Source organism: Hemitrygon akajei, chromosome 27, assembly GCF_048418815.1.
Source record: "Hemitrygon akajei chromosome 27, sHemAka1.3, whole genome shotgun sequence".
Lineage (NCBI taxonomy): Eukaryota > Metazoa > Chordata > Chondrichthyes > Myliobatiformes > Dasyatidae > Hemitrygon > Hemitrygon akajei.
The window spans coordinates 11,982,806-11,993,738 of NC_133150.1; the positions used below are offsets into that span (position 1 = coordinate 11,982,806).

At 41.7% G+C, this 10,933-nt stretch overlaps 1 protein-coding gene across 1 annotated transcript; it reads right to left on the reverse strand.

Moving 5' to 3' along the window:
- Positions 1-5,113: 5,113 nt before the first annotated feature.
- Positions 5,114-9,533, reverse strand: LOC140717124 (adenosine receptor A1-like). Its single transcript, XM_073030377.1, has 2 exons — positions 8,884-9,533; positions 5,114-5,939 (listed from the first exon to the last, which is right to left on the reverse strand). Exons 1-2 carry the CDS (start codon positions 9,201-9,203, stop codon positions 5,309-5,311), a joined length of 951 nt encoding a protein of 316 aa, XP_072886478.1. The 5' UTR covers positions 9,204-9,533; the 3' UTR covers positions 5,114-5,308.
- Positions 9,534-10,933: the final 1,400 nt, after the last annotated feature.

Below are 10,933 nucleotides of genomic sequence, written 5' to 3' on the forward strand. Positions count from 1 at the left end.
TCACTGTTACCATCAGGTAGGAGGTACAGAAGCCTGAAGGCACATACTCAGTAATTCAGGAACAGTTTCTTCCCCTCTGCCATCTGATTCCTAAATGGACATTGAATCTTTGGACATTACCTCACTTTTTTAACATACAGTATTTCTGTTTTTGCACATTTTTTAAATAATCTATTCAATATACATGATTGATTTACTTGTTTATTTATTATTTTGTTTATTTTATTTATTATTATTTTATTTTTAGCTAGATTATGTATTGCATTGAACTGCTGCTGCTGAGTTAACAAATTTCACGTCACATGCCGGAGAGGATAAACCTGATTCTGGTTCTGATTCTGTAACCTCCCTCACTCAGTTTATGCTTTCTGCCGATATTCTAGGATTTCCTGTTGTAATCTCCCTCACTGGGTCTCTGCTCTATGCTGGCATTTGTTTCTCGTTTCTACCTTGGCATTCTGCTGTAATTCTATCAAATTCTTAACTAAACGGCCAACTGCCACTGGTTTTTATAACTGTTTAAACTTCCTGCCCAACAGCTTCCCTTGGGGTGATTTTCCAAAGGGCATCCCTTCACAGCCAGGGCGACCAACAAACTCCTCGTATTGCCGCCACTTCCCCAACGTGTGTTTCTGGAGATAACCCCTCTTATCCAAGCAATGTAAGTCCTACAAGCTTGCAGAATTTCCTGAATTCTTCCTCCTGTGTTAGTAACCAGCCCCAGATCTCTCTGTACCTCACCCATGTGGTCCGACTCGAGTCTTCTACTGATGAAGAGATTTATTCTCGAGCCTGCAACAGGGACGCCAATTCTGTTACAGGAGCTTTCAAGGATCGTCTCCAAATACACATGTCCCAATACCCTTAGAAATATCTCCAAGCTGCTGTTCCCCGGATGATGATAGTGTATAGTATATTCTGATTTTGATTTTCTGCCCCACCTCAGCCCTCTCTGATAGTAACTAGGCGTGCCAATTGTGCCATCAGAGAGACACAGAGAAAATCTGTATTTACCGACAAGCAACCTTTATTGTCTCAACTAAGAAGCACGTGAGTTCACAAACTAACCACCGGTGTTCACCCCAATAGAATCCCCTGACCCTCCATGAACAGTGAATGAAGAGAAAAGGTATTACCTGGGAAAGGAGGTTCCTCATGGTCCCAATCTCCACGTGTCTATGGGGTCCTCCTCATCCGCGATGGTTGGTCTCTGGTTGCTGGAGAGATATTGCCGTTACATATTTGGATTCTTAATGTTCCTCATCAGTTGAACTGGTGGATCCCCATTACATGGGTTCAAGGTCACCTGACCAACCTGGATCACATTCTTACTGGTTCTAGTCCAGGGCTACAACCAACGTTGTTTTATGGTTCTGCCCTCTAGCCTTGTGGTTTTGTGTCTTTCAACTCTGACTGGTCCAAGCCAGTAAAACTAGACGCTGAATCTAACAAGATTACAGATTGCTTCTCTGATGGGTCTGGCACTTTACATAATAAATAGCTACTCATCTGAGAATGGCCCCAGGCAGCCGTTATGAAGATAGGTGGAGGACAGGTAGGTTTGAGGAAGTAGAAAGGCTACAGAAGGATTTAGACAGTTTAGGAGAATGGGCAATGAAATGGCAGATGGAATACAATGTCGGGAGGTGTATGGTTATGCACTTCAGTAGAAGAAATGAAACGTACACTATTTTCTAAATGGAGAGAAAGTACACAAACTGAGGTTTAAAGGGACTTGGAAATCCTTGTGCGTGATTCTGTAAGGTTAATTTGCAGGTTGAGTGTGGTAAGAAAGGCAAATGCAATGTTAGCATTTATTTCAAGAGGACGAGGATATAAAAGCAAGGATGTAACACTGAGGCTTTATAAAGCACTGGTGAGGCCTCACGGAGTAGTGTGAACAATTTTGGGCCCCTTATCATAGAAAGGATGTGCTAAAATTGCGAGGGCTCAAAGGAGGTTCACAAAAGATGATTACAGGATTGAATGGCTTGCCACATGAAGCATGTTTGATGGCTCTGGGCCCATATCGACTGGAATTCGGAAGAATGAGGGATGACCTCATTGAAACCTATTGAATGGTGAAAACTCTTCATAGAATGGATGTGGAGAGGATGTTTCCTATAGTGGGAGAGTCTAAGACCAGAGGACACTGCCTCAGAATAGAGGGACATCTTTTAGGATGGAGATGAAGAGGAATTTCTTTAGCCAGAGAGGGGTGAATCTGTGGAATTCATTGCTACAGGCAGCTGTAGGGGCCATCTTTATTTATAGTTAATATAGAGGTTGATAGATTCTTGACTGGTCAGGGCATGACAGGATAAGGTAAGAGATTGGGGCTGATAGGAAAATTGGATCGGCCATGATGAAATGGTAGAGCAGACTCGATGGGACAAGTTGCCTATTTCTGCTCCTATATCTTATGGTCTTTTGGTCTTTTGGTTTAGCTGTCTTTACCTGAAGCTCCTTGTGTCCACATCCAATTAGTCTGATTAGATTATCCCAGAGCAAAAATCAGTTCAGAGTTCACAAAATGGAGGGAAACAAAGACAATTGTTTTTTCTGCTTCTCTGTCCTTGATTAATTCAAATCCACCAATTTGTAGACTGTAGTTCCTTCTGGCCAACAAGCCGATGGTATTACATGAAAGATACTTGCATGGGCAAAGAAGTGGCAGATGGAATACTGTGTTGGGTCATGCAGTTTGGTAGAACAAATAAAAGGGTTGACTATTTTCTAAGTGGAGAGAAAATTAAAAAATCTGAAGTTGAAATGGACTTTGGAATCCATGTGCAGGATTCCTAAAGGTTAATTTTCAGGTTGAGTCTGTGGTGGGGAAGGCAAATGCAATGTTAGCATTCATTTCTAGAGGACTAGAATATAAAAACAAGGGTGTACTGTTGAGACTTTATAAAGCACTGGTGAGGCCTCATTTTGAGCAGTTTTGGGCCCTTTATCTAAGAAAGGGTGTGCTGACATTGGAGAGGGTTCAAAGAAGGTTCACAAAAATGATTGGAAGTCTTGTAGTATGAGGAGCATTTGATGGCTCTGGAACTCTACTCACTAGAACTCAGAAGAATGAGGAGTGACCTCATTGAAAAATATTGAATATTGAACCTTGATAGAGTGGATGTGGAGAGGATTTTTCCTATGGTGGGAGAGTCCAGAGGACACAGCCTTTGATACTTTCAATCATTTTCAATCAGTCTCTGGGGTGCTCTGCAATTTGTCTCCACAGATGCATTGCTTTCACTTGCTATGCTAATATCAGTGTCTTTCTGAGAACTCTGACCAACAAGTTTAATTTTCACATCGGCTGCCCCCTTTGGTGACTGCGGGTGATGTGTCTACAACATGTGGTTGTAGATCCACATGGTTCCTTTTCAGAGGCGTACCTCGCTCTGTCTGGATCTGGTAGGAATGTGGAGAAACTTTCTTTTTCACATCCCCTTATGTAATGCTAATGTTTTACTGCTAACGTTGCAGGGTATTTCATGTAATGGGTTTTCTGTAAAAGCAGGGTATTATGCTGGCAGTGCTTGAGTTATCATTAAAGATAAGGAATGATTAGGAATGTGTGTGTCATCCAATTAGGAGGGTGGAACTGGGAGAAGGTTCTAGAGAAGAGAAGAGCCACTTCTGTGGCTGACACCAGCGAGGGTCGAGGTCTTTTTTTTTGGCAGGTGATGGAGAAAGAAGGAGCTCGAGAGAACTGGCCGCAAGATTCAATTTGGACAGAATGTGTGATCCAGTGGAGTCTAACAGGGGAACTGTTACCGGGGAATGGTGAACAGGAGCTGGTACAGTGAGTACATCTAAAACAATGGCTTCTGGAAGAATGAGCTCCACCATGAATGTGACTGTTTATTATAATGGGCCCTTTTTGGTTTTTTTTCTTTCCTATAACTGTTTGCTTAAGTTAACATTCTTAAATATAATTCTTTATAATTCTACGCCGTACGCGATCTGTTATTTCTTGCTGACAGGCAATTGCAGGGGGGCAGTAAATCACACAGCATTCACACAAGCCGCGTTTCAGGTGGGTGAGACATCCCAACCTCGCGGGTTTGGCGGGACCAAAGTCGTACACACCCTAGGCACATGGAGCTTGAGAAAGGTGGTTTTCTCACTGCGGCTGTCAGCGAGGGGCGAACAAGCCACATTTCCAGAGACGCCCAGTGAAAAGGGGTTTCACTTACTTGGACCATGTGCTACATGGGTACAAGTCTCTAGGCTTCAGGACTTGTAGGCTTTTTGCAATCTGGTCATGATACTGTTTCGGGTCTCGGCCCAAAACGTTGACTGCTCCTTTCAACGGATGCTGCCCGACCTGCTGAGTTCATCCAGCTTGTTTGTACGTGTTGATTTGACCCGAGCATCTGCAGTGTACTTTGTGTTTATGATACTGTTTCTGCTTTTCTTGCCCTTTCACTTTAGCCAGTTTGACCATGTGAGCTCCTTTAGGTGTCTACAGGTTTTCGTACACTGGAAGTTTAGTGTGCACTTGGGCTGATGAAAGGCCGTTCTGCAGAGACACACTTCAGTAAATCATCAAACTTCTGTGAAAGTCCTCTCCTCCATCTTGCACTTTCTTCACAAGGCCCTTCACTACCTTGTCCGAACTCTCTGCTAGGCCATTAGATTTTGGGTGGTGTGGGCTTTAAGTTATATTTCAAAAGCCCCCCAATCATTGGCCAAGGACTCAAATTCACAGCACAAAACTTGTGGACCATTGTCTGATACCACCTCACATGGAACTCCATGCCTCACAAACACAACTTTCAGAAAGGTGATGATCACTGAAAGGCACTCAGGTGCATTTTGAGTGAATTTGAATTTTAAAAAAATTGTGTTCTTCCAGCCTCAGTGTGCTCATTGAGATCTAAGATTGTGTGTAGTTTTGGCCACCAATCCTTCACAAGAGAAGTGATAGGTGGTAAAAGTATGTATACCATAATGTAGTTCCAGATCTTTGGAGGTTTATTCTGGAGAATCCTGGAATTATCCTGGTATCAAAAGTTATACTTAAGTTTATTTAACCAGATGGAGAGTTTTCAGTTGAAGTACAATTGAATGATTGTGAAGTTTCAGATTTAGATTTAAATCAGTTTATTGTCTTATACACAAGGATACAATTACATTCCATGCATGAAGCTCACAGGGTAAAGATTACACATGATAGTAATAACTACAACAAGAAATCCAGCAATGAGTGTGAGAAAACAGTGGTGAAAGATATAGAAAATAGTATATTGTGTACATTATAAACTTATTGCTAAAATCTGCAGATATGTGCTCTGAGGCACGATCAAATGCTGCTGCTCATATTGCATTCTTTTCTAAAATCAGAATTATCTTTATCCAATCTGTCATTCTTGCATCTGAAATAGTGATTCCAAATATGAAGAAATGATACCCTGAATTTTTTTATCCTGTAAGCATATACCAGTGGATTCACGGCTGAATTTGCATGCGACAGCAATATCCCAATAAAGGTGGGTATTTCTAAGTCAATATGTGTAGAACTAAAGTACGAAATGCAGTTTACAATTTGTATAGGGAGCCAGCAGATAGCAAATAGGCTTAAAACTACAATCAATGATATTGCGAGATTAAGCTCCTTCCTAAAATATTTTGTTGAGTCTGTGGCATTCGCAACTATTTTACTTTGTTGCTTCTTAATGATCCAAAATATTTCAGCATACAGGCCAAATGTGATCACAAGAGGTATGAGTAACCCAAAGAAGAAATAAAAATACACCAGATAGTCCATTCTGACCACCTCTAGAAACATGCATTTCCTGTGGGTAAAATTGCTCCACTCTTCACTGTTTCTGTTGTTCCACCCAAATACAGGAGTCAGCCCCATCAGGAAAGATCCAAGCCAGCAAACACCGACAGCAATCCAGGCTCTCTTCGGTGTAACAATGATCCGATATCTTGAATTAAAAGAAAGATTATTGTATTTTCTGCAAATACAGTAAAATGTTGTGATTAATAAACTATTTTGTGATGTTGAAGACTATAACTGCATTATTTATTGAACACCTTTATTGTAGAAAATGTCATCAGCTGCATTGTTGAACCCACAACCACAAATGATGCTCAGTTAAAAAACAAGATCATGGTATTGAACTACGCAATGGGAAAGCAATATAGAATGATTTTTATATACACATATATATATTTACTGTAATTCATGTTTTTTCTATTATTATGTATTGCATTGTACTGTGGCTGCAAAGATAATAAATTTGACAACGTATGCTGGTGATATTAAACGATTCTGATTCTGAGCACATTTGTAATTTTCCCAACATCAGAACAGATTATGTAAATTTCATTCAATTACATCTTATGGTTTGCCGACATTAATTGAGCTTCCAGGTCCCACAAGTAACTGTCATTTGAGTCACAATAAAGTTGGTCTTGGGTGCGCTGAAGGCTCCGTACAAAAAGTATTTAAACGGCCACTTAATTAAAGGGATACTCACTAACAAATGAGAAATTTCAGCAGTCAACTTCAAATCTCTGTGGGGATACTTTTCAAACCTGAAGTGTTTTGTGTTATTTTATACTATTTATAAAAATGTGGCATGTTATAAATTCTAAAAATGATTATACTGCTAGTGACACAAGAGATTCTGCAGATGCTGGAATTCTTGAGCAAAATGATGGAGGTTCTCAGCGAGTCAGGCAGCATCTATGGAGAGAAATAAACAGTCCATGTCTTGAGCCAAATCCTGATGTAGAACCTAAGCCTGAAACATCTAATATCTATTTCCCTCCACAGATGTTGCCTGATTTAATGAGTTCCTCCAGTATTTTGAGTGTGTTGTTTATTATACTGCTCGTAGTGCTTTTTGAGTGGAAGCTTCAGATCAGACTTCAGAGGTGGTGAAGCCAGGAGGCACAGAAGCCCACATGTCTGAAAGCCCTATTCACAGGATCTTGCTTCCACACTGCAAGATGCAATGACTTTGCAAACTGAGGTTCAGCAAGGCAAGATTACATTCTGCAACCACACGCAAGTGACATACCAGAGATTGCTACATACCACAGTATTATAGAGGCATTAGGTACAAAGACAAACAGCTTCATATACTTAAGTTTCAGGAACAAAATTGTGTCATGGCACGCCATGCCAATTTCCCCAAAGGTTGGAGTCGGAGTCACGAAGCAAAGAAACAGGTTCTTCAGGCCATCTAGTTCATGCTGACCTTTTTTCCTAGCTTGTCCCATCTACCCTCACCTGGACCATATCCCTCCATAAACTTCTCATCCATGTACCTATTCAAACTGCTCATAAACGTTACAATTGAATCTACATCCACCACTTCTGCTGGCAGATTGTCCCACACTTGCACCATCCTGAGTGAAGAAGTTCCCCCTCAGTTTCCCTTCTCACCCTGAACTTCTGATCTCTAGTTCTGGTCTCACCCAGCCTGAGTGGAGAATGCCTGCTTGCATTTACCCTGTCTATAGCCCTCAGAATTTTGTATACCTTTATAAGAACGCCCTCATTCTCCTGTGCTCCAGAGAATAAAGTCATAACCTATTCAACCTTTCCCTATAACTCTGGCCCTTAATTCCAGCAACATCCCTTGTAAATTTTCTCTGCACTCTTTCAAATTGAGTAATATCTTTTCTGTAGGTAGGTGGCTAGAACCACATAAAATACTCCAAATTCAGGCTAACAAGTGTCTTTACAATTTCAACATAACATCCATACTCCAGTATTCAGTACTCTAAATTATGGTGGCCATGTGCCAAAAGCTCTCTTTACAACCCAATCTATGTGTGATGTCACTTTCAAGGAATTACAGTATACATCTGTGTTACCAGATCCCCCTGTTCGACTACACAGCTCAGTGCCCACCATTCACTGAGTGTCCTCGCAAAGTGCAACACCTCACAATCGTCTACATTTAATTCCATCGGCCATTTTCAGCCACTGGTCCAGATCACACTGCAAGCTTTGATAGGTTTCTTTGCTGTCCATTATGCCCCCAATCTTAGTGTCATCTGCAAATTTTCTCTTTGAACAACATGCCTCTGCAAATTGTAGAGAGTCGTCAACAGTACTTACTGGAATTTAGAACCCAGAGCTCACAAAAAGAAGAAACTTCTACTCACCCAATGTCCAAGGAGAAATTATATTTGGGAAAAAAAGGAACTGGTGGAGAGATTGAACAAGCAATTCGCTTTGTTCTTGATGCAGGGAGACATAGAAAGTGTTCTGTAAATACTTCTAGAGTAGGTAAGTTTAACTAACTTTTCTGTGCATTGATGGACTGACAGAAAATCTCACTAGGTCACACAGAGCAAGGTAGACACACAGGATCTTTCCACCCAGTATCTTCCTTAAAAATTTAGCACTAATCGTCAAGGTCTGTGCATGTTTAAATTGGGCTTTAACGGTAAAATCGGTAATAAAAATTGCTAACGTGCATACAGCACTGTGCATGTGATTTGCTGATATTGGTGATTAAAGGTTAGTTTACCCACTAATACTGTACTTTGCTTTACAATCTGCCCATCACATTCCGCTCCTTGGAACAAACAGACCGCCTGGCTTGGCTTCCATCCTGTTCCATTCATTGCACTAATAATTAATGCACACAGCCTTATTGATACAATTGCCCAATTAAATTGTGGAAATGCAAATCCACACCCGTACAGTACTCAAGTGATATTTCGTAAATATTTCCATTTATTTGCCAGACAAATAAAAAAAAATCTCTCTCAACTAAAAGTGGTGTCCATTATCTGGTGAAGACGGAATTGGTCGGGTTAATATATAACGTGTGTTAGTGAAAACATCTTCATGAAGTTCAGAATGAGAAGTGGCTAGCATGACAGCTTTGATCTGGGGACATTTACCTGGTGGGGATCTTGACGCGCAGATAACGGTCCACGGCAATAGCCAGAAGTGAAAAGATTGAGCTTAGAGTCAGTATTAGCAGGATGCAGGACATTAAAAGGCAGCTGTAGAAGTGCGTGTGGAGCCCAAAGCTGATGACAATGGCCAAAGGGATGCCCAATATACCCAAGGCGATGTCGGCCACGGCCAATGACACGATGAAGAAAATGGTGGTTCCCATGAGAGCTCTGTTGATCCTGACTGCCCAACAAACAAGTACATTGCCCAGGACTGAGATAACCGCGATCAGCACCTCCACAGTAATGTAGACAGTATACATTCTGGCCAGGCTCTTGACGGAATTTAACAGACTGCTCGGTGGTACCTGTGCCCGCTCTTCTTCCTCACGATTACAGGCGGTATATTTTAAAAAGAGGACTTCTCGAAATATCTACAACCAAGCCAATGACAGCACGATCGTTCGTTTGTTTTTTTGTTCTCCAATTCTTGACTGATAATTTCAGCAGCAAAGCAGAAACGCCTCGGATTCAGCAACGCCTATGGAGTTCAATATTCGAATTCAGTTCAAGTTCCCATTCCTGCACGGCGAAAGTTCGCCGGGTGCGTCTCCCCACAGTGATATTGTCCCTGGTGCCCAAGTGATATTAACTCTCCATGTACATATTTATAAAATGCAGTCTGAATTTGCTTCCAGCTTTTTGATTTGCTTTTCTAAGACGGACAGTCGCTGCATCGAATCCACAGTCCAAACTGTAACTGGATCTGCCCTCCATTTATTCTCTTGCGCCTCTATAGGTAGTCTCCATAGCTTTAATTTAATACGGTGTTTGTGTTCAAGGCGGTGCCATGGCAGGACTAACCCTATAACTTTGTTTTAAACTTGAGCTGTCCGTCCGTATCGCATCATCCCGCCATGTAATACAGTCAATGGCGCTAGAGAAACATGTACAGACATGAATTATTCGGATATACATCGGATGCGAAGTCTTGTAAGGATGAACAGTGAACAGGGGTATCTGCAAGAAACATGGACCTCAATGCTAGTAATACTCTCAAACTCCAGCCACACGCCGTTAATACCTGAGCAGGTTGCTTTCCGCTAGTTTAATCACAACACAACTCCCAAGTTTTAATTTGCTGCTTTATTGCTCTTCTCTTTCATGTGAACATTGGTAAATTAGTAACTTTTATTGTTCTTGTATCTGATTTTTTATTATAACAATAAAAAGCTCACCTTGCATATTGCTCTACAGATCAATTCATTATGATGGCACATTGAGGCAGAGCAAGGTAAAGCAATGACAGATTGCAGAATACAGTGTTCCAGGACAGAAACCGTGCAGTGCAGTGCCGGTGGACTGGAAAGTACAAAGATCATGAGGTCAAGATTCCACCTTTTGATACTAGGGTATTCAATAATGGTGGCATAGAGTTACCCTTGAGCCGGGTGGCATGTGCTCTCAAGCTTTTGGATCTTCTGTCAATGGGGGGGGGGGGGGAATGTCCAGGGTGTTTGATTGTGCTGCCTGTTTTACTGAGGCAGTGAGAAGTGCAGGTAGAGTCCATGGGGGGGGGGGAGGGGTCTGGTTGCTGCTGAGCTGTGTCTACAATTCTCTGCAGTTTCATGTGGTCGTGGGTAGAGCAGCTGTCACATAAAGCCTCCAGATAGGATACATCAATTTTTGTGCATCAATAAAAATTGGTGAAGGTCAAAGGGTTGAATTTCTGTAGCCTCCTGAGGGAGCAGAGATGCTGGTGAACTTTCCTGACTGTGGCATCAGTGCGGTTGGACCAGCACAGGGCTAATGGTGATGTTCATCCAACCTTTTTGACCTGAGCACCGCTGATGTATCTACACAGCACCACTTCCTGAAGTCAATGATCTTTTTATTTACTGACATCAAGGGAAAGGGTATTGTCATGACATCACGTCATTAGGCTCTCCGTCTCCTTTCAGCGCTCCAACTCATTTTCATTTGAGAATCATCTGCAAGTTGTAGATGGAGTTTGAGCAGAATCTGGCCGTGCAGTTGTGAACATACAGGGAGT